This window comes from Carlito syrichta, unplaced genomic scaffold, assembly GCF_000164805.1.
Source record: "Carlito syrichta isolate Samal-C Ts95f unplaced genomic scaffold, Tarsius_syrichta-2.0.1 Scaffold308846, whole genome shotgun sequence".
NCBI classification, from domain to species: domain Eukaryota; kingdom Metazoa; phylum Chordata; class Mammalia; order Primates; family Tarsiidae; genus Carlito; species Carlito syrichta.
The window spans coordinates 101207-126210 of NW_007252942.1; the positions used below are offsets into that span (position 1 = coordinate 101207).

General features: G+C 41.0%; 1 protein-coding gene across 1 annotated transcript in view; it reads right to left on the reverse strand.

Annotated features, from left to right (window-relative positions):
- Nucleotides 1-25004, reverse strand: part of LOC103268533 (low-density lipoprotein receptor-related protein 2-like) — a gene marked incomplete at its 3' end in the record, with an annotated part of 150240 nt that overhangs the window by 99496 nt on the left and 25740 nt on the right. The window contains exons 6-7 of the mRNA XM_021716584.1: nt 2705-2849; nt 1711-1830 (exon numbers count right to left, since the gene is read on the reverse strand). Coding sequence (XP_021572259.1) covers nt 1711-1830; nt 2705-2849 — 265 coding nt within the window. The remainder of the gene's footprint in view (nt 1-1710; nt 1831-2704; nt 2850-25004) is intronic.

Consider the following 25004-nt stretch of genomic DNA (forward strand, 5'->3'; position numbering starts at 1 on the left):
AAAACACAAACACACACACACACACACACACACACACACACACACACACACACAGTTACCCAGCGCAGTGGCACATGCCTGTAATCCCTGAACTTTGGGAGGTCAAGGGAAGAGAATTACTTGAGCCCAAGAGTTCAAGACCAGCCTGGTCAACATAACAAGACCCTATCTCTACAAAAAAATCATAAAATTAGGCAAGTGTGGTGGCACACCCCTTTAGTCCCAGCTACTAAGGAGGCTGCAACAGAAGGATCACCTGAGCCTGGAAGCCTGAGAGTGATTGTGCCACTGTGCTCCAGCCTAGATGACAGAGTGAGATTTCAACTCAAAAAAAAGAAAAAGAAAAACCATAAGGGAAGGATATTGCTCTCTGTGCTAGATATTGAAATTTGCATTATGAGTATGTAAAATTCGAGGCTTCAGCTGGGCTCGGTGGCTCAGCCTGTAATCCCGCGCCTTTGGGAGGCTGAGGTGAGTGGATTGCCTGAGCCCGTGGGTTCAAGACCCGCCTGGGCAGCGAGACCTCATCTCTACAATAAATCAAAAAATGAGCCGGGCGTGGTAGCGCACGCCTGTAGTTCCAGCTACTTGGAAGGCTGAGGCAGAAGGATCGCCGGAGCCCAGCAGGTCGAGGCTGCGGTGGCCGGGAGCGGCCACTGCACTCCAGTCTGGGCAACAGAGTGAGACTCCAACTAAAAAAAAAAAAAAAAAAAATTCTAGGCTTCAATAACTTTTATGCAATCAAGATAAATATGCAAGATAAATATGACAGAGCAAAAAAGTGGAGGAAAATTGAGTAATGTTATTGAGTTTGGAATTAAGCAGTCCTAGAATGATACTACAGTTGGACTTCTTATAGTGTGATATAATCAAGTCTCTTCTTGTTTAACATTTTTGAGTTGTTTTTTTTCCTTGCAACCAAAACATCCACACTGACAAGAAACATCCACACTGACAAGAGTGATTTTTAATTATACAAATATTCTTAATAGGCAAAGCAATGAATAATACATATAATAGACAAATTGGTCAGAGGTTGCCATCTTATAGTTACCCAAGATTACTCTCTTATCTAAAATTATTTTTAAATCCATTAAAATGCCTTTTCCAGTTTAATCCCAAATAAATTAGAATTTCAGGGTTGCTTCCAGGTTACTGTCCCAAAGCCCGTCAATGTCCAGGAATGCAGCAGTTGCCAAGGTCCGCTTCATTGCCACGATTTTCTTTCTTGTTGCAGCGCATCCTATGAATCCTGTAGCAGCAGTCCCTAAAGTAACCAAGAATGCCTCCAACATACCTCACTACTTCCTCACTCAAAAAGCAGCAAGTTTAATATTGGTACAGAGGGCTGGAAAGTTTGAATGCAAAATATGCCACAAGAACCAAAGGACTCATTCAAATGTCGAGCACACGAATACAGACTTCTGCCTACCCATACAAATACACGTTTTGTTTCTTTCTTGAGTGTAACATAATCTAAATTAAAGGCCGGGAACTTATCCCATTCCCAAATTGCTAGGGTATAGTCATAATTCTTCAGTATGCTCATGCTTCAATATCATCCAGTCCCTGAATGAAGTTGCTGATATAGGTTCCCTTATCATTCAAGGGCCTGCTCTGCATTTATAGAGTCATCCCATTGTGTGTAACCTATCTGTGACAGGTTTTTTGTCCACAGGAGCAAAGCAAGATTCCTCTCCAAACACTTACCACAGTTTTGTTCATCTGAGCTATCATTACAGTCGTGATCTTCGTCGCATACCCAGTAGTGGGGGATGCATCGCCCATCACTCTGACACCTGAAATAGCCTGTCTGGCAGGTCCTGGGAGCTAAAACAAACCAAAAAAGAACTCATTATGACAAGCATCTGCTCCAGTAAGCAATGCTTGTTTCAGAAGACTATATGTTAACTCTGACTCAATTTATTTGAAGGCAAATTGTAGACAGCTCTTATACTAGAGTCTGTGGGCTCTAATCAGAGTTCACTGTCAAATAACCTCAGCAATGGCATCACAACAAACTGATGATCCAAAGCAACATAAAAACACAGAGAATAAAACAAACAGTCCCAGCATACGTACACACAAATTCAGGTCAAAAATATTAAATTAAAATTTTGATTTGGCCGGGAGCGGTGGCTCACATCTATAATCCCAGCACTTTGGGAGGCCGAAGTGAGAGGATCACCTGAGTCCACAAGTTCAAGACCAGCCTGGGCAACTTGGCAAGACCTCATCTCTATAATAAATCAAAAATTAGCCAGGCATGGTAGCATGTGCCTGTAGTTCCAGCTACTTGGAAGGCTGAGGCGGAAGGATCACCTGAGCCCAGCAAGTTAAGGCTGCGGTAGCCATGAGTGTGCCACTGTATTCCAGCCTGGGCAACAGAGTGAGACTCCAACTCAAAAAAAATAATAATAAAGTCACTTAAAGGCTTCATAAAACTGCACCCAATTTTGTTTCCATATCAAGATCCTGTTCGAGATACAAGGGAAAGATAGAAACTGAAGTGAATTGAACCCCTACCTCAGAAGGGGGTGAAAATTGTTAATGCCGTCACTTATCTATTCAACCACATAGCTCTCAACAGCCCAGCCCTGGATCTATCACTAAAAGGCACAGCTCTTGTCTTTGTTAAGGTGAAATCAACAGGAGGTACTTAAATTACTCAAAATAGAGCTTAGCCTGGCCTCTCCTCACTTACCACAGTCAGCTTCATCTGAGTCATCTAAACAGTCTTTGGTCCCATCACACCTCCAGGAAGCAGGGATACAATGCCCATTTCCACAGCGAAACCGCCCACTGCCACATTCTGTAGTAACACAAGCAACAGAAAGACATTTTAAAAACTTATGCACACAGATACCCAACAGAAGAAAGACAATTTAATAAAAAATTACTTAGCTAAGTAATAAAAGGAATGCATATTGCTTTAAAAAATTAGGAAAACGTTCTCATAATGATAATATAAAAATATTTATTTGGAGGCCTGCGGGAAGAGGGTCAGTTTCATACAGAGTTGATCAGAGTGCACCTTGATGTGATCAATTTGAAAAGCAATTTGACAACAGATATCTTGTTTTTAAAAAAATGTTTAGCAGGGCTTAGGGGCTCACACCTGTAATCCTAGCACTTTGGAAAGCAAGAGGCAAGAGGATTGCCTGAGCCTAGGGTTCAAGACCAGCCTGGGCAAATTGATGAGATCTCATTTCTACAATTAAAAAAAAAAATAGCTAGGCATGGTGACACAGCACCAGTAGTTCCAGCTACTTGCATGCCTGTGAGCATACCACTGCACTCCAGCCTGGGCAACAGTGAGAATCCAACTCAAAAAAAATTTTTTTAATAATAAAAATGATTAAAATGTTTAGCTGGGCGTGGTGGCTCACACCTGTAATCCCAACACTTTGGGAGGCTGAGGTGAGAAGATTGCCTGAGTCTGTGGCTTTGAGATCCGTCTGGGCAACTTGGCGAGACAATAAACATCAAAAACTAGTCAGGCATGGTAGCGCACACCTGTAGTTCTGGCTACTTGGAAGGCTGAAGTGGAAGGCTTGCCGGAGCCCAGCAGGTTGAGGCTGCGGTGGCCAGGAGGGAGCGTGCCACTGCACTCCAGTGTGGGCTATGGAGTGAGACTCCAACTCAAAAATAAAAATTTAAAAATTTAAAAAATAACTGGACATGGTGACACGGCACCTATAGTTCCAGCTACTTGGAAGGTTGAGACAGAAGGATCACTTGAGTACAGCACGTTGAGGCTACATGGCTGTGAGCATGCCACTGCACTCCAGCCTGGGCGACAGTGAGATTTCGACTCAAAAAAATAAAAATAACAATGTTTGCTCTTGCCAGGCACAATGGCTCACGCCTGTAATCCCAGCATTTTGGGAGGCCAAAGCAAGAGGACTGCCTGAGCCCAGGGGTTCAAGACCAGCCTGGGCAACTTGACAAGACCTGATCTCTACAATAAATAAAAAATATTAGCTGTGCATGGTGGCACATGCCTGTAGTTCCAGTTACTTGGAAGTCTAAGGCAGGAGGATCACTTGAGACCTACAGGTTGAGGCTGCGGTGGCCTTGAGCATGCCACTGCACTCCAGCCTGGGACAGAGTGAGACTCCGACTCAAAAAAAAGAAAAAACTTAATACTTTTACTTATAGGGTGTTTTTTTCCCTAAGGAACTAACCAGAGAACTAAGCAAAGATTTATGTATAAAGATTCTAATCACAACATTATTTATAATAAAGGAAATTTCAAAACTCAAATGTTCAATAATTTAAAAGGATAATATTTTCTTATATCTATATATTGACATATTACAAAAGTAACTTACAAAAATGATTATAAAGAAATTTTAACTATTTGGAGAATATTATATTTATAATATAATGTAGCAAAGATAAGGATGTCAATGTTTACCTACAACATAGTTAATATACACCCTCCCCTCAGAAAAGGGTAAAAGAAGATCAGTATGTTAACAGTGGTTATCTCTGATTGATAACAACATGAGTAATTTTTCATTCGCTTGACTGCGCTTTTTTGATCACGGCCACTGCAGCCTTGACCTCCTGGGCTTAGGGGATCCTTCTGTCTCAGCCTTCTAAGCAGTTGAAACTATAGACTCCTGCCATCATACCCAGTTAATTTTTTTATTTATTGGAGAGACGAGGTCTCGCCAAGTCGCCTAGGCTGTTCTCAAACCCCTGGTCTCAGGCAATCCTCTTGCCTCAGCCTACCAAAGTGCTGGGATTACAGGCATAAACCACCGTGCCTGGCTCCCCATCCTATATTTTTTAAGTGACTTTTTTATTACTAAGTCCTTTATAGCAAGTTATGGTCCTTCATTCTTAGATTCAGACCAATATTTTTGCTTCTATTTTTTAAAACAACTTTGTGAGTTGCCAGATTTGCAAGCTCATCTCTGCAACCAATTAAAAAGTAAAAAAGAGCCAAAAACAAACAACAACAAAAATCTCTACCACCAACCAGTGTGTACAAACTTGGCACTAAAAGTTGCCAAATCCCCAAGTGGTCGATATTCTCTAGTGATACTAGAAGGAGACTATAACTTAACCAAGTTCATTTCATTGAACAAATATATCCTGTGATTTTTCCTGGGTCTCCCCAGGGGACTAATCTGGCAGTTGGAAAGCCTCCAAACTTCCCCAAATATCTGGCCAGTGAACTTCTCAAGCATTATTGCCAAATAGAGCTTTTTTTTTTACAGAGAGCAGCCAACCCAGCCCAACTTGAAAAAGACTCAAAATTATTCTTTCACAAACCCAAGGGATAAAGGAGTAACTTTTGGAGTTGGAAGAATAGTTATATTTTCCCCATGTATTTAAGCAACATGCTAAATTACCCATTTCCATTTATGGCTAATTAACCCAACATTAGGTAAATATACAAATCAATTACCTACTCCTAAAATAAATAAACAGTGTGCTATCTTGACTTGTATGAATGCAGGCATCAACAGCATGGCATAAACATAGTTAAGTGATCTATTCCTAGGGTCTATAGGCTACTTTGTTCATGGAATGTTCAAATCTGATTGTCTGGTAGTGACATCCTGATTTATAACGTATGCTTCAAATGGTCAGAAACTTCCCTGGGCTAAATGGTGGTACCGAGTGGTACAGGAGTATGTACACCCAAATACCTTCTATAGACTAATGCATGATGGTGGTTGGTGGTGCAGGTCTGGGGTTGGTGGTGCAGGTCTCTTATCAACTACCTTTAAAACACAACAACCTCCCTTGCAAAAATGCCCCCTAAGGAATGCACAAATTCACTCTGGAATCCCAGAACTTCTCATTGGATTTTGTTCTGCAAAGCAATATTTCCATGGGAGATTAGGGGCTTTGGAGGTTTAGCTATTAACACGACATATATTAAATCACTTTTATCAATTAGGTCTATTGTTAGTAATCCAACGTAATACATTTGTAAGTTCAGGACATTTGACTCCCTTAGTATCTAATAACTTCTGGTTTGAAAAATTATAATATAAAAAACAGTCCACTTGAGAGTTTCATATTGCTATAAGAAAAAGTAAAGCAAAAACATAGAACCTGAGATTTAGAAGAAAATTCTAAGAACAATATATTGCCTGTTTTGAAAACACATATAATTAATGCTATTTTTAAGCAATTTTTATTACAAGACAAAGTTCGAGAGGTTTATTTTTTGTTTTTGCTAAAACACCAAGTTAAACACATCATTAAAAAAAATAGACATCCATAAAGTCATTTTTAAAAAACACTTCAAAGTCAATTATTTAAAATCACACATATAAAAAAAGAAACTGATGGGGAAATGTTGCAATTAAGTAACTTTTTATAGGTAATGATTTTCACATTTGCTCTCCCAATCACTTAATTATCAGACATATTAAATCCAATTTACCCAATTTATCAATAGATCCATGATAACTTATCAGAGTCACCTTTGCAATAGTAACTTCCATGCCTGTTATAACTCCTAAATGACTATTGTTTGGAAATATCTCTCTAAAAAAACAAACGGACACTTAATCATTGCTGGGCAGCCTCTCAGCAATCAGCCAAAATGTTCCACCAGCAGCAGAAGCCTATCATTCATCCTATTATAAAGGGAATATGTGTTGTTTAAAAAGTCTAGATTAAGTCTGATAATAATGCCAGGTGCTCCTGACTTCAGTTGGTTTACATGCACTTCATTTTCTGAGTGTTCTGTTTTAAGTAAGTAGCCTTCACTCACAAGTTTACTGAATATTATCTGCACTTCATTGTTTAATTATTTGAAGTTAAAAAGGGAAGGAGGGATGATTTCATACACTGGAGCCACTCAGAGTCTAAAAGAGAAAAAAATTACATAGAGAAAGCTTTGCAACTTTGTTCCACAAATAGTCTCTAAACACACATATTCAACAAATCCAGTTTTAACCAAGAGGTAATTTTGCAAAAAATCACTTATGTAACTTTAAAACATTTTCCTTCTAATAAAAACCAAGGAGGAAAAGATCATAATCCACATAGAAATAACAGCTTTTTGTTAAGAACCAGGCAGTAGCCGGGCTCGGTGGCTCAGCCTGTAATCCCACACCTTTGGGAGGCTGAGGTGAGTGGATTGCCTGAGCCCGCGGGTTCAAGACCCACCTGGGCAACTTGGCGAGACCTCATCTCTACAATAAATCAAAAAAAAAAAAAAAAAAAAATGAGCCGGGCGTGGTAGCGCATGCCTGTGGTTCCAGCTACTTGGAAGGCTGAGGCGGAAGGATCACCGAAGCCCAGTAGGTCGAGGCTGCGGTGGCCAGGAGCGGCCGCTGCACTCCAGTCTGGGCAACAGAGTGAGACTCCGTCTCCCAAAAAACAAACAAACAAACAAGCAAAAAAAGAACCAGGCAGTCATCAAAAAGTAGCCTTCTGAACCTAATGAACACCTATCTCCCCAGCACTACTCTTTGCCTTTCCCAGGAATCAGAATAGATGGTGCAAAGATGAAAAAAACCACCCGTAAGCATGCATCCTTCTAAGCACTTTGCTATCGTTAGCTCACTTAATCCTCATAACAACCCTATGAGATCGATACCATTATTATGAACTTCTCACAAATAAAGAAATTCAGGCACAGAGAAGTTAAGTAAGTTGCCCAAGATCCAATAACAAATATGCACAAAGCAAGGACTTGAACCTGACAGTTCTGGTTCAGCATGAGTGCTCATTGACCACTAGTCTCTGATCCCTTGCGCACATGCACACAAAAAATTGTGGCTCAAGTTTGTAATCTCAGCACTTTGGGAGGCCAAGGCAAGAGGATTACCTGAGCCCAGGGGTTCGAGACCAGCCTGGGCAACATGGTGAGACCTCATCTCGACAATAAATCAAAAAGTTAGCTGGGTGTGATGGCACGCGACTGTAGTCTCAGCTTGGAAGGCTGAGGCAGAAGGATCGTCTGAGCCCAGCAGGTCGAGGCTGTGGTGGCCGTGAGCATGCCACTGCACTCCAGCCTGGGTGACAAAGTGAGATTCCAACTCAAGGGAAAAAAAACAAAAAACCTCTTGGGCTTAGGAAAAATTGCAACAATCAAAAGCAATGCGGGGAAAATAAAAAAAGCTTTGATTTCTTCAGGAAAATGCATATTAGACATCGGGATGAACTTGTTTTCCAACCTTATGGAGCCCAAAGCTGGGGGGGTGGGAAGAGAGAGACAGAGTAATCCTTTTTTCATAAATAGTTGCATCTCAAGCTTCCTGGGTAAGTGTTGGGCTTAGAATGTGTTAAGATAAGATATGAGAGGAGTAGATACTGCTGAGATACTGCCATTTGTTTGTTGTTTTCCAGAGCAGGGAACAGCACTGACTTGAAAACAGCTCTCTGTGCCATTTACAGCCTCTGGCACAGCACTGGGCACTTATGGGATAGCCCGCTTTGTAAGACACCACTATATCAGAGGTATAGAAAACAATCAGAGCAAACAATCAATTAGATTTTAAATAGGAACTTACAGAGAAAAATGAAATCTGGAAACAAAAGGAATACTCAGACATTTTTTTCAGTCGTGTTAATAAGAGTTTCATTCTTTTACCCTTTTTTATGAGTTTCTTTTCTTTTCATGAATTCTCTTTAGAAGAGAAAGGCAAGTGGCAGTCAATGGAACATCGTCCAAAGGCAAATCCTATTTCACTGTAAGATCCTCTTAACACATACTAGTCCTTCCAAACACTTGGTCTACCTGAGGAGGTGCATGTGCTGTTTATAAAATATATAACACTGAGGCCAGGCATGGTGATTTACACCTATAATCCCAGCACTTTGCGAGACTGAGACAGGAGGATTACTTGAGCCCGGGAATTCAAGACCAGCTTGGGCAACATAGTAAGATTTCATCTCTGCCAAAAAAAAATTAAAAAATAAAAAAATCATCCAGATGTGGTAGTTCACATCTGTAGTCCCAGCTCCTGACGTGGGAGGATCACGTGAGCCCAGAAGGTCAAAGCTGTGTAAGCCATGATCATGCCACTGCACTCTAGCCTAGGTGGCAGAGTGAGACCCCGACTCAAAAAACCTAAGTGTACAACTAGGTTACTTTTTTTTTTTTTTTTTTTTTTAGTTGGAGTCTCACTCCTTCACCCAGACTGGAGTGCAGTGGCCGCTCCTGGCCACTGCAGCCTCGACCTGTTGGGCTCCGGCGATCCTTCTACCTCAGCCTTCCAAGTAGCAGGAACTACAGGCCCGTGCTACCACGCCCGGCTGATTTTTGATTTTTATTGTAGAGATGAGTTCTCGCCAAGTTGCCCAGGCAGGTCTCGAACCCGTGGGCTCAGGCAATTCACTCACCTCAGCCTCCCAAGGCCCAGGATTACAGACTGAGCCACCGAGCCCGACAGGTTACATTTTAACAGTCCTACCTACATGGAACTCAAAGAAACAAACACATTTAAGAGGCAGTTCTTTAACTTACCCACAATTTTTGTTTCATTTTTTTCTGTACTTGATTTTGGTTCCTTTAATATTGATAGGCATACTTCTGATATTTCTAAGTTGGGTCATAGTTCACTACAATTCTCACACCTTACCCACATAGACAAAGCCAGTCCCCTTTTGAAGATTTAGGGCTACCTGCTTATTTCCAAAATGTACACACTGTACTGATAACAGTCAAGGGTTTCAAATTATGTAGAAGACTCTACCCTGCCAGATGTCAGTTGATTCAATTAATGGAAGTGGAACAAGACATGCACAGCAAACCAAATTATTAGTCTCTGTGCAACATTTAAACTGCCTGGTTTTCATATAGATCACCAAATAGATGACAAGAATTCTTTTGTTTTTGTTTTTGTTTTTTATCCCATTTACAAACCACTGAATAGACTGCTTTTTCCAAATTACCGTTTCAGAGTACTGAAGTTTTGTTAGAGCTAAACCATATTGAAAGGACAATTTAAAAAGTCAAATATTGGGAACAAAGACAGTTGATGCCTTAGCATGTAGACACATCATTTAAGTGCTATTTAAAATAAAGGAGCAAAAGGACATGTTAGATTCACTAAAGCCACAAAAAATATCATAAGTACTATGTACAAAAACATTGTCATAAGGTTAGTGGAAGAAAAAAGAAAAGTAAGATATGGTCCTTTTCACAGAACTTACAAGTTTACTGGGGACAAAAGTGATTTATACATTATAAATTAATTACCCAAAGCCGGGCTCGGTGGCTCAGCCTGTAATTCCGCACTTTGGGAGGCTGAGGTGAGTGGATTGCCTGAGTCCGCGGGTTCAAGACTTGCCCGGGCAACTTGGCGAGACCTCATCTCTACAATAAATCAAAAAATTATCCAGGCGTGGTAGCGTGTGCCTGTAGTTCCGGCTACTTGGAAGGCTGAGGCCGGAGCCCAGCAGGTCGAGGCTGAGGTGGCCAGGAGCAGCCACTGCACTCCAGTCTGGGCAACAGAGTGAGACTCCAACTCAAAAAAAAAAAAAAATTAATTACCCATGCAACAATAATAGCTGCTGTTTGTTGAGCACCTAGTATATGTTGGCCAATATATAAAGCTTTATAGCCGGGTGTGGTGGCCCACAGCTGTAATCCCAGAGGCTCATACCTGCCTGATTCCAGGGGTTGGAGACCAGCCTGGGCAATTTGGCAAGACCTCTTCTCTACAATAAATCAAGAAATTAGCCAGGCATGGTGGCGCGTGCATGTAGTTCCAGCTATTTGGAAGGTTGAGGTGGAAGGATCGCCTGAACCCTGCAGGCAGAGGCTGCTGTGGCAGGGAGCATGCCACTGCCCTCTAGCCTGGGTGAGAGAGTAAGACTTTAGCTCAAAAAATAAAAAATAAATTCCCATAACCTCACCCAGGGCATGAGCCCAGTAAGCAGACTGGTGGGTGGTTCACCAAGATGCTGCTAGCAGAAATGAGTCTCATCTTGCAGCCTCACCAGGTTGCCCCAGGCCTGAACCAAAGCAGCTTCATTCACATGGCAAATTGCCAACAGGTTCCAGAGAGCATCACCAACAACATCCTAGTGACCATTCCCCACTAACCTCTCCAAGCTGAGTATGTCTTAGTATCCAGAATCAGTCAGTTCTCAAAGATAGAAAGCTGACCTCAAAGATTGCTTAGTAATTGAAATAAAGTTCCTTTTCAATGACGAAACATCAGCAAAATGACCAAACATCATTATTAGAGCAGCCTCTCATTTCTTAGAATTGAGAAATTTAAGTGACCGCCATTTATAACTAAGCAACTCTTCTCCATTTCCATTTAAACACTAATTATCAGCCTTTCCCAGCTTCCCCCGTCTCTTATGTCCCACTTAATTTTCATTAAGCACCTCCCACTCCTACAACCAGGCTGTCAATCAGCACTAGAGAGCATTATAAACAGAGCCACACTTCACAGAGTTTCTGAGAGGACACTATTGGCATTTAGGGTGGGACAGTTACTCATCACTCAGAACTGTCCAGGGCAAAGCAGTGTGTGCATCATCTTTGGCCACCACCTGTGGAATGCCAGTAGTGTTCCTCATCACTGTGACAACAAAAATCATTCCTATACATGTTCAAACACCCCTTGAGAGTGGCAGTACCACCCGCAGTTGAGAACAACTTAGAATCTCTAAGCAGCTTGGATAGCCAGAGCTCAAAATATCTTAACCCACATGAAAGAGATCATCTAAGAAAACCCCTATAATAAATTTTTCCCTTCTAAAGATAATAAAATTTCTTAAACAGCAGTTCCACACCTTCCCGCCCTCAATAAGAGAACCTAGGATTGGGTAATATCACACTGCTGCTGCTAGTGCCAGCAACTTGCAATGAACTCCCCTGAGCATGATAAAGAATCTAAGTTCCAGGCAGGCCTATCTTACACTGGAATGCTCCACAGCCTGTCCACGGGCTGACCCATTCAAGCGGAGGGGCTCACACCAGAAAAAACAAGCCAAACATCTAAAATCCTCTGGTAGTTCATTAATATAAAGGATCGTTGCCAGCCAGGCACGGTGGCTCACATCTGTAATCCCAGCACTCTGGGAGGTGGATGTAAGAGGATCCCTTGAACCCAGGAGCTCCAAACCAGGCAAAATAGGAAGACTAAGTCTCTACCAAAAAAAATCAAAAATCAAAAAATTAGCCAGGTGTGGCGGCACACACCTTTAGTCCTAGCTACTCAGGAGGCTGAGGCAGAAAAATCACCTGAGTACTGGAGGTTGAGGCTGCATGGCATTGTACCCTAACCTGGGCACCAGACTGAGACTCTGACTCAAAAAAAAAAAAAAAAAAAAGATCATCACTATAGAAAACAAAATCATCAATACATCTATTTTATGATGCAACCTCTTCCCATCCACAACATTATCAGAGCAAAAATAATTTTTTCCCATGACCACATATATTCACAAAATATAAAAAATATAAATTGGCCATCCTTAAGTGCCCAAAACATTCAAAAGAATCTCCAAGTTTTCACCAAGAACACTCAACAATGAAAACTTCCTACCAGCCAGTATCAGAACACTGAAACTGTATTGATATTAACCTTTTCTGATTTGTTTCCCTGAATAATTAATGTAGTGCTTTCTCTATCATGAGGTTCCCCTAGAGGGATTCCCCCACACATGGAAGAAAACTAAGCCTAATAACTTCTTCCTCCCCACTCTCTAACCCCACTAAGGACTAAATGGTTACTTAATGGCAAAAGAGCTACACTTATAGGATGTTGAAAAGAACACTATCCAAACAGAAGAAAATTTAAGATGTCTGCCTGCCCAGGGAAATAAAAACTCAATGAATCAAACTACTTAAGAGTAAAAAAAAAAAAAGAGTAAAAGAAGTAAAATGCCTTTTAGCACTTGGTAATTTAGCGCATCCTGTATAAAAGCTGATTTCCAATCCCAATCACCCAGAGGATTCGATAAGGCTATTTAATTATTGGAAAATGGTTGAACAAACACTTAAAAATAAAATAGATTGGGTGAGGTGGCTCATGCCTGTAATCCCAGCACTTTGGCAAGAGGATTGCCTGAGTCCAGGGGTTCGAGACCAGCCTGGGCAATACAGTGAGACCTTGTCTCTACAGTAAATCATAAAATTAGCCGAGTATGGTGGTGGTACCAGCTACTTGGAAGGCTGAGGCAGAAAGATCACCTGAGCACAGCAGGTCAAGGCTGCGGTGGCCATGAGCATGCCACTGCACTACAGCCTGGGTGACAGAGTGAGACTCCAACTCAAAAATAAAAAAATAAATCACCTTCAAAAAAAAGAAAATAGAGCCAGGCTCGGTGGCTCAGCCTGTAATCCCGCACCTTGGGAGGCTGAGGTGAGTGGATTGTCTGAGCCCGCGGGTTTGAAACCCACCTGGGCAGTGAGACTTCATCTCTACAATAAATCAAAAAATTAGCCGGGTGTGGTAGCGCACGCCTGTAGTTCCAGCTACTTGGAAGGCTGAGGCGGAAGGCTCGCCGGAGCCCAGCAGGTTGAGGCTGAGGTGGCCGGGAGCGGCCATTGCACTCCAGTCTGGGCAACAGAGTGAGACTCCTACTCAAAAAAAATTTAAAAAAAGGAAAATAGACACAAGAATAAGAGACTAACACATTTTCAGGAAGACAGCTTTCTTACTTTGCTTAAGGCTTTTAAATAGTGTGATTGGTCAACTGTTAATACAAAGGCAACATTTATAGACAGCATCAAGCCAGAGTTTTTCTGATTAATTAGGCCCGCCCCAAGTGTTGAACTATAAATCAAACTGACATGGATGTGCTAAAGCTCCAAGTATCACTTTTATTTTGGTCATCTTGATAATCAGGTTATCAAATGCACAATTGCTTGATACTACAAATTATGACAACAGGAGCAGGAAGAGAAGAAACTGACTCCCAATTAGTAGGTTAGGTAATTCTCATAGTCAAAAGCTAAATTGCTTATAACTATTAAATGGATCTTCTTTACTGAATCACATAAACACCACAGTGGTTTTTTTTTTCTCCCTAACTTTGTGTTATTTAGTCATAAAAGCAAGATCTAAAGACATGAAACAGTAGAAAAGAGGTAAAGATAGAGAGATAGAAAAAGAAAAAGGGAGAGAAGGGAAAAGAGAGAAAGTAGAAAAGAGATATCGAGGTCAACAATCAGTGTCCAGACACTAAATTTAATAAGACCTACCATCCCCACCCTAAACTTGATTTAAAGGGCACCTGGGATCTTAACCTCAGTTCAGTGCAAAATGGCAACTCATCCTTCTTTAGTTATTGCCCAGATTCAGACTCAACCAGACTCATACCCATTTTACTGCTAAGTAGGTTTATGAGACACAAATTACATGCTATGAACTAAATAACCTCTCATTCTAAATGTGTACAATTTCAGGAAGTAGAGATCCATATAGTATATCTATCTATCCCTACATATATATATTATATTATATATATAATACACATATATGTATATAAATTTTACTCTGACACAACCAATGCTTCAACATCAACAAGCAATTGATAAACTCTTATCAGGGATATTTGTGCTTATGGTAATGGTGGGGCTCATTACATTGTTATTCACACAAATACTGAACTTTATCAACAACTTATTTGTTAGATGAATAGCTGAGGTACACACACATGCATGATTCAACCTTGCTTATGTAGTTATGGACATGTATGTCTTCTGCCAACAAAGTAAGAATGTCCTTAAAGAAATATTATCCAGCAAGAATTCCAAAAGACTTCCAGCAATAAATCAAAAAATTAGCCAGGCATGGTGGCACATGCCTGTAGTTCCAGCAACTTGGAAGGCTAAAGAGAACTGATCACCTGAGCCCAACAGGTTGAGGCTGCAATGGCCGTGAGCATGCCACTGCATTCCAGCCTGGGTGACAATGAGGCTCCAACTCAAAAAAAATTTTTTTAATTAAATAAAAATTGGTTTCCTGATATTTTACACAATTTTTTAAAATATATTCTCCCTTTTAGTGACCAGTTCTGCTTCAGAAACGATTCTATAAGAAGTTCAAATTTTCCCAATATGATCAGATATATGAAATATAAAGAACAGAATAAATGAGTCTAAGTGACCAAAAGAAGAGTGATAATAAGTTGACAAAAATTTATTATGATTCTATTGTAAACAGAGTATTACTTTGTTGTTGTTGTTTTGTTTTGTTTTTTGAGTCAGAGTCTCACTCTGTCATCCAGGCTGGAGTGCAGTGGCACGCTCACGGCCACTGTAGCCTTGACCTGCTGGGCTCAGGCGATCCTTCTGTCTCAGCCTTCCAAGTAGCTGGAACTACAGGTGTGCACTACCAAACCCAGCTAATATTCTGATTTATTGTAGAGATGAGGTCTCACCAAGTTGCCCAGGCTGGTCTCGAACCCCTGAGCTCAGGCAATCCTCTTGCCTCGGCCTCCTAAAGAGCTGGGATTATAGGCTTGAGCCACCACGCCCGGCCTGGAACACAGCATTATTCTAAACAGTGCAGTTCCTAAGGGCAGGAACGAATACCTCCACATTCCCATTGCCCACCATAGTACCTCCTAGTACCCTAGTACCCAGCTGATCTTCAATAAATGAACAATATAGTATGTGGTAGACTATATGTGTGAAGACAAGATAATGTCCAAAAGACAATAAAGAGATTTTGACAGTTTGTGAATTTAAAATGGTCATACTTATAATAGCTGTACTTTTTTTTTTTTCTCAAATCAGAGTCTCATTCTGTTGCCCAGACTGGAGTGCAGTAGCACACTCCCAGCCACCACAGCCTTGAATCACAGGGCTCAGGCAATCCTTCCACCTCAGCCTTCCAAGCACCTGAAACTACAGGTATGCACCATCATACCCAGCTAATTTTTCTTGATTTATAGTAGAGATGAGGTCTTGCCAAGTTACCCAGGCTGGTCTTGAACCCGTAGGCTCAGGTAATCATCTCACTTTGGCCTTCCAAAGTGCTGGGATTATAGGCGTGAGCCACCACACCCGGTCAGTAGCTATACTTGGTTACTACTGTTTAGAGTCATTGTTTCTTCCAATCTAGTCAACAACTCAACTATCATCTTTGATACTGCCACAAAGACTCCAAGAAATCAACACTATCTTTGGAAGCCTATTGATATGTTCAGGTCATTCACTGCTAATTAAATTAAGGATAGGACTCCCCTGTGATATACAAAACATTACATTTATATCCAGTACTACCCTGGAGCAGGGACAGAACTTTTACATCAAAAATAATCCTGCACCTTTGGGAGGCTGAGGTGAGTGAATTGCCTGAGCCCACGGGTTCGAGACCCGCCTGGGCAGCGAGACCTCATCTCTACAATAAATCAAAAAATCAGCCAGGCATGGTAGCGCGCGCCTGTAATTCAGGCTACTTGGAAGGCTGAGGCGGAAGGATCGCCGGGAGCCCAGCAGGTTGAGGCTGCGGTGGCCGGGAGTGGCCATTGCACTCCAGTCTGGGCGACAGAGTGAGACTCCAACTCAAAAAAAAAACAAAACAAAAAAACATTTTTTTTAAAAAGGGCTACCAGAGCACATATGATGCCACAAATCAAAAATTGCAATCTTGGCCGGGTGCAGTGCTCATGACTATAATCTCAGCACTTTGGGAGACCAGTGTGGGAGGCCAGGAGTTCAGGACCAACCTGGGCAACGCAGCAAGACCTCATCTTTACAAAAAAATCCAAAAATTAACCAGGTATGGTAGCGTGCACCTGTAGTCTCAGCTACCCAGGAAAATGAGGTAGAAGGATCACCTAAGGCCAGAAGGTCAAGGCTGCAGTGAGCTGTGATGGTACCATTGCACTTCAGCCTGGGTGAGACCCTGACTCAAAAAATGTAAAAAATAAAAAATTGTAATCTTTGTTATAAGTAGTTTGCTAACAGAGCAATAATCATGATTTTAATTTCCTTATGAGACACATGTAAAGTTGATTTTCTTAACTTGTGAATCTGCAAAATAAGACCGATTGTATTTGCAAAGACTCTTACAATAAAATGACATTAAATTTCCTGTGTCTTCTCTGCTACATTTTTTTTTTTAACAGACATTGAGCAAAAATAACATCAGAACATGCCTCACTAGCAGGGTATCTGTTGCACCAGGAGTCGTTTGGCCCTGGTTTGCTATGCCTGGGCTCAAACAGCATTTATAGGTCTCCAAATCATTCCAGACTCTCTATAAATGTCATCACTTTGTGTTATAATGTGACTGTGATGAGTTGAAATGATTCAATAGCTTGTTGACACAAAATCAATAGTATTACATCGTCACCAACTGATATCTATGTGTAATGAAGTGGTGTTCAGGTTTCTGCCCCAATAATAGTAAATTTACAATGTCCCAATATTCACAGCAACTTAAATAAAATTAGTTTATCTGCAATGACTGTCATAAACAGAAAGAAAAAACATAAGAGAATATTTCCCATGATTTTACCTAATCTGTTTTTTAAGTATAATAATTAAGTATAAAAAAATCTAATGTCACTATAACAAATATAAAACCTCAGAATTTTAATTCTGGAAATAGTATGGTTTCAGTGATAAACTATACCAAAGGGTACATGCAATAAATCCTCTACTCACTGACATGCAAATAATTAAAAACCATTTTTAGCTGGAATTTTATTTGTATTACACTTTCTAAAATGGCAATTAAATAAAATAAAATGATGTTAGGTACTTGATCAAAAATAGATTTCAGTGGCCATCTCAATTCTGGAAATTGGGTAACTGTAGTTACAGTCTTGAATGAGCCAATAAAAGAAAACATTGATATTCAAATATGGGTCCTAAGGCATTGTAATAATTGAATAAAATTTAAATTCAATTCCATAGGAATTTCAGACTTTTCAGATAAGGGTTACAACAAGAATACCAATGGAAAAAATAGTAGCCTGAGAGCTAAGAGACATATGACTTTAAATCCTGGCAAAGCCCTGACTCTGTCTTCACATCATTCCAAAGTCTAACTTCCACGACGGAAGAAACTGTTTGTGTCTTATTCACTATTGAGCCTTCACTCAATAAATATTTGTTGTTTAGCCAACTTAGCTTGAGGAATTTCGATTTAAACCTATACAGTATGTAGTTTTTCTTCCTACAAAATGTTAAGCCCGGTGTGGTAGCTCATGCCTGTAATCCAACACTTCAGGAGGAGAAGGCAGGAGAATCGCTTGAGCCCAGGAGTTTGAGACCAGCCTGGGCAACATGGCAGAGACCCTGTCTCTACAAAAATTAAAATTAATAAAAACAAAATTTCTGACCTGCAAAATCAAGTAATGGTGGATTAAAGAGGCCCCTTTAAATCATGAGTGCAATGTTTGAAGTACAGTCATCTCCCCAAGAAGGGTGGTTCCCCCTAGGGCATTCCCACCTCTCAACTAACTCTAGCATTCTAAGAGTTGTTCCCCTACTATCTGAGAGAAAACTTTCAAAATCTAAGCCATCTCACTTGGCAGTAGGCTCAGCACTGACAGAAAGGACACTGGTGTTTACCTCTATTGACTCAGTTTTAGGTCAAGGCAAGACTGAAAATCAAAATTTATTCTAGGGAACACAGGTCAAGCTATAGCCAAAACCAAGTCTACCATCAATTTCCAATTTTCTTGTATATGCATTTTTCTATTTTCCTAAAATGAGCATTTTTATTATTTTATCTACTGTAAATCACTCTTATCTCAGGTGATCCTCTGGAGTTTTATTGAAATATTGCAAGTGTATAATTCCAACACCAAAAAAATTGATAATATAAAGGCTTTCCCTTTATAGTTGTGTGAATTTTGGCCAGGTACAATGCTCATGCCTGTAATCCCAGCACTTTGGGAAGCCAAGGTAAGAGGATTGCCTGAACCCAAGGGTTCGAGACCAGCCTGGACAACTTGACAAGATATCATCTCTATAAATCAAAAAATTAGCTGGGAGTGGGGGTGTAGCCTGTGGTTCCAGCTACTTGGAAGGCTGAGATGGAAGCATTGCCTGATCCCAGCAGGTTGAGGCTGCAGTGGAGTGCCACTGCACTCCAGCCCTGATGACAGAGTGAGACTCCAACTAAAAAAAAAAAAAAAAAAAAAAATCCTGTTGACCTCAGCTCATTCCTTGCATAAGGCATGGAACTGAGGAAATAAAGAAATTTAGGGTTTTGGCCATGCATTCCTTGCATAAGGCATGGAACTGAGGAAATAAAGAAATTTAGGGTTTTGGCCAGAAATTTAGGGTTTTGGCTGTAATCCCAGCACTTGGGGAGTAACAAAATCTTTAAATTGGATTTCAGACCTTTAGATCAAGATCAGAAATGTAAAAATCCATTTAAAAATCACTTCGGCTAATTTTCTCATTCTAGTAACTGGACAATAAAGTGGGCACAGGACTATAATTCTGTAGATCAAACCCCAGTAAAAAGAAACAGACACCAGGTATGGTGGCTCACACCTATAATCCCAGCACTTTAGGAGGCTGAGGCAGGAAGATTGCTGGAGGTCAGGAGTTCAAAAGCAGACTGAACAACAGAGCAAGACTCTTGTCTCTACAAAAAAACTTTTACAATTTCAAAAAACATTAAAAAAACTCAGGACTGGCCGGGCTCGGTGGCTCAGCCTGTAATCCCACGCCTTTGGGAGGCCAAAGTGAGTGGATTGCCTGAGCCTGCGGGTTCGAGACCCACCTGGGCAACTTGGCAAGACCTCATCTCTACAATAAATCAAAAATCAGCCGGGCATGATAGCACGTGCCTGTAATTCTGGCTACTCGGCAGGCTGAGGCGGAAGGATCGCCGGAACCCAGCGGGTTGAGGTTGCGGTGGCCGGGAGCGGCCACTGCACTCCAGCGGCCACCGCACTCCAGTCTGGGTGACAGAGTGAGACTCCCTCTCAAAAAAAAAATAAAAAACTCAGGACTTTAATCAACATAAACTGCACTAAAAAGTATCCCATTTAGAAAGTTCAGAGATTCTCCAAATCTTAAATTTACGGAAATTGCATTTCAAATTATTCCTAAATGCATTAAAGATATTATCCAAGTTCTCTAAATTCTCTTACTTAACAAAAAAATCTTTGACTAAAATAAAATGTGAAAATGTCTTTCCAATACATCCAAAGGAAAACTTTATTATCTTAAATTATTACCTTACTTCTTGTTAAATGAGAATAGATTTGCATAAACCTAGACATCCAGCCCCTCTAAAAGAAGAAATGAAATATCCCAGTGCCACAACCTCACCCCTATGCTTCCTTGGTAATGAAGCAAAGACCCTATCACCCTGCAAAGCATTCTCCACTGCACAGAGCAAACATTCCAAACTCAATTCCCTCCAACAAACATGTATTGAAATTCTGGTAGACCATTTATCTTTTGAACTCTTAAGAAGACAGAGTAACAATTGTCAGGAGACAAACCCTCTTGCTCACAATTTGACTCTCCTCAAGCAAGCCAATGTAGCCATCCCATCTCCTTCCAGAAACCAAGAAACTAAGGTAAACCTGTTCTCCTGAGAAGAGTTAAGTTCACTCTGTTTCCTGCAAGCACTCAACACTTCACAAAGTTTGGTAGGAAGGTTACAAAGAGGGAAAAGCAACTTAAACTTAAAAGGCTGTTCTGATAGTCCAGGAATGAGGCGATTAGGGCCTTATCTAGTTAAATGGTCCCCCCTCCGCCTCCACACGCCCCCCTCACCCTCCCCCACCCACCCCCACCCCCGTCTAAAAAATCCTTTCCTTCTTTCTCCCTTAGATTTCTACAACATGGCCAGAGTTTTCATAGCTTGTGACCCTGCCCCAAAAATCTTTTCCCAAGTGAATTTATTTACAGGAAGGGTTAAGTGATTTTTAAAGTGGTATTTGCACTTTCAGCAGAAAACAGGAAGCCCTCAAAAGAATGAATGTCCAAGTTATGGCATTTTAGGCATTTCTAATGCCCAAATACCTTTCTCACCAGCTTGATGGAGCAGATTGTAGGGAAACAGTATCTTATCAGGCCTCCCCTAACATCGTACCACATAGGTTGTGGTACCTGTACAAGGCCATCTTTGCTGATGCCAGAAACCTCATCAGCAGTGAGATAGCATTTTTCCATAAAAGCACAGGTCAGTTAAAATACAATAAAGGGCTTTCCAGGAGAATCTGGTGACATCTCTGGATCGGTGTGATGTTTTAGATTAATTTGGACTGAAGAAATAGGTCCTAAGGAAATATTTAAAAAGCAATGCCTCTAAAGACCTCAAAACAATCATAATTTACCGAAACACTATACTTTGGGGTTTTTGTTTAGTTATTTATTTGTAAACTGAAACCCTTTACTCTGCCATGTGTAACTCAAAGAGCTCCTTCCACTGGAAACAAAAGATTCATCCACTCCACCCAAAATGGAATGTATGTGTATGTATGCAAGTACACAAACACACCCTAAGCCCAGTGTAACCAGGCTTACTGATCAGGTAATGGATGTGATATGCATTCTTTTTTCTTTTTTTTTTTTTGAGTCGGAGTCACCCAGGCTGGAATGCAGCGGCAAACTCACAGCACTACAGCCTCAACCTGCTGGGATCAGGGGATCCTTCCTTCTCAGACTTCCAAGTAGCTGAAACAACAGGCACGAGCTACCATGCCCAGCTTATTTTTTGATTTATTGTAGAGACGAGGTGTCACCAAGTTGCCCAGGCTGGTCTCGAACCCATGGGCTCAGGCAATCTTCTCACCTCAGCCTCAAAGTGCTGGGATTGTTGGCTTGAGTCGTGTCCCACCCTGATATGCATTCTTAAAGGCACACGTTATAGAGTGCTCATTTGGCCTGTGCTTGTTTTCCATCACTGGATGAATTCATGATGTTTCAGTAAATTTGTCCTCCTATTGGTTCAACTACTGCTACATATGAAATCATTACCTCTTCAAGTATAAGAGTCTGTGTTTTCTTTCTAAAAGCCAATGACTTTTCCACAGAAAGTTAAAAGGCAAAGTCTGAATAACCAGATGGCTGCATGCTACTGATAAACTAGTATAAAATTAAAAGGAAAGGCAAGAGCATGGAAAACTGCTTAGAAGTCACATAACTGGCTGAGCACATTGGCTCAAGCCTATAATCCCAGCACTTTGGGAGGCGAGAGGATTGCCTGAGCCCATGGGTTCGAGACCAGCCTGGGCAATTTGGTGAGACCTCATCTTTACAATAAATCAAAAAATTAGCTGGGCATGGTGGTACATGCCTGTAGTTCTAGCTACTTGGAAGGTTGAAATGAAAAAATCGCCTGAGCCCAGCAGGTCAAGACTATGGCGGCCAGGAGCATGCCACTGCACTCCAGCCTGGCGACAGAGTGAGACGCCAACTCAAAAAATAAAAAAAAAAACTCATAACTGTCCAGAGCTAAGTCCTTCTAGTCCTATACCCTGGGTTCACACCATGGCTCCACCTTTTACTAGCTTTCTGGCAGTCATTTTAATTTCTGTGCCTCACTCTTCTCACCTAAAAATGGAGATAATAAGAGCATCTATTCACAAGGTTAATATGAGAATAAAACAAGGACTATGGGCCCGGCACATCCGTAAGGTTTAACAAGAGTTGGCTATTGTTGCTATTTTTAGACAAGTGTTTTTCTGATCCTTTAAGTAGTCTCCCTTTGAATTCTACAGGGTTTTTTTATTTGTTTGTTTCTGTTTCATACATATTGGTTATACTTTAGCCCCTCTTTTTGTTGAGTCAGAATCTCACTGTTGCCCAGAGTGTTGTGGCATGAACACGGCTCACCACAGCCTTGACCTCCTGGGCCCAGGCTACCCTTCCCATCTCAGTTTCCCGAATAGATGAGGCTATAAGCGTGTGCCACCACACTCAGTTCGTTTTTTTTATTTTTTTGTAGAGACAAGATCTCTCTATGTTGCCCAGGTTGCTCTCAAAACTCCTGGCCTCAAGAAATCCTTCCACCTCAGCCTCCCAAAGTGCTGGGATTACAGGCGTGAGCCACAGCATTTGACCATACTTTGGCTCTTCTATGTTCATAATCTTCAATCCAGTTTGAGAATCTTTTTAAATAACCTAATTATAATGAAACCTTACTCTCCAAAAAGCTGACTTAATAAAGAAATTTGAGTATTACATTATTACTAATACAGTATTGGTAACAATTCACTTTTATTTTAAATTATACTCTGTTCCTGAGTATCTCTTATACCTGAGGTTCACAAAAGGAAAATATATTTATATTCAAAAAAAGCTGAACTAGAAAAATAAAGCTTAATTCAGAAAGATAGGCAAGCTTATAGGCACACATCTATTCCACGAACTTTCAAAAATATATCACTACTTAGTGTAATAAATTAACTCTTTGCTGGATTATTTTTCTGGTTGATAATAGCTGTGCTTTTAAGACATTTTCAACAATTACATTTCAAGGGTGCTTAAGAAGTTTAGAAATAATTAAAAAACAATTTATGTTTAACTAACGCCAACCAGTTGCCCAAACACAAATATTTTAATCCCAAATTGATAGTGACAATGTGTACTCAATCACTGAGTGACACAATACGGAATTACTAAACCCTGATATTATGTCTACAATTTAAGAATTCCCCCCACTTCACTCTGATAAGTTTGAAAATTGTTTCTGACCTGTTGACATTTTGAGAAAGGCCAAGCATAGAATATAAAGACCTCATTTCATAAAAGGAAAAGTCACGAGCTTTTCAAAATGTAGACTGCTAATGATATTCTCACCACAGCCACCATAAAAAGAGGATTCCAATATGAAAGGCCAGAGAATAAACTATATAAATATATACATATACATATATTTTGAGTCAGAATCTCACTCTGTTGCCCAGGCTGGAGGACAGTGGCACGATCACCGTAGGCTTAACCTGCTCAATCCTTCTGCCTCAGCCTCCCAAGTAGCTGGAACTACAGGCACACGTCACCACGCCTCGTTACAATTTTTTGATTTATTGAAGCGACGAGGTCTCACCAAGTTGCCCAAGCGGGTCTCGAATCCCTGCAGGCAATCCTCTCACCTCTGCCTCCCAAAGTGCTGGGATTACAGGCGTGAGGCACCACGCCTGGTAGAATAAGCAATATTTTAACCTCAAAAATCACAGATTCATGGATGTATCAATACAGTCTACATTTACTCTATATAAGGTCAAAGGTCAAAAGAGACCTTAAAGCCAACATCCAATATTCTTTTGGTGCATGCTATTTACTTACATTGCTATTTTCTTCCTATCTCCTGGAGTCCTTCAGAACAAGTTTTATCCTTCTCCACACAATAGTCACTCGAATACTTGAAAAAAGTCCTAGGCATTTTCCCCCTTATTCTTTTTTTTTTTTTTTTTGAGTTGGAGTCTCATTCTGTCGCCCAGACTGGAGTGCAGTGGCCGCTCCCGGCCACCGCAGCCTCGACCCACTGGGCTCTGGCAATCCTTCCACCTCAGCCTTCCGGAGTAGCCGCAATTACAGGCGCACGCTACCACACCCAGCTGATTTTTGATTTATTGTAGAGATGAGGTCTCACTGCCCAGGCGAGTCTCGAACCCGTGGGCTCAGGCAATCCACTCACCTCAGCCTCCCAAAGGCGCGGGATTACAGGCTGAGCCACCGAGCCCGGCTTCCCCCGTATTCTTCTCTTCTCCAAAAGAAATATCCTACTTTGGCCATTATTCTCCCCATAACATTGTTTCCAGCTCTCTCATCATTCTTGTTTCCCTTCTACAAACTTTCAAATTTTCTGTTTCTCCCAAAATGTGGTACTCAAGTTGAATAGAAGATGCCCAGTGTCACCCATGTCAGGATCAGTAGTAATATACCATAACATTCATTTCCCCCTTCTTCTTCAGTAACAGGATCCCACTGATATTCAGATAAACGATATGCTCAGCTAAAAACTGACATTTCCCAAACTTCAGCTAAATGTGGTCATGGACTAAGTCTTAATCAATGAGATCAAATGCAAGAAGTGGTGTCGTGTAGGACTTCCGGGAAGTCTCCTTTAAAGAGAGAAAGCAGCCAGGCTCAGTGGCTCAGCCTGTAATCCCGCGCCTTTGGG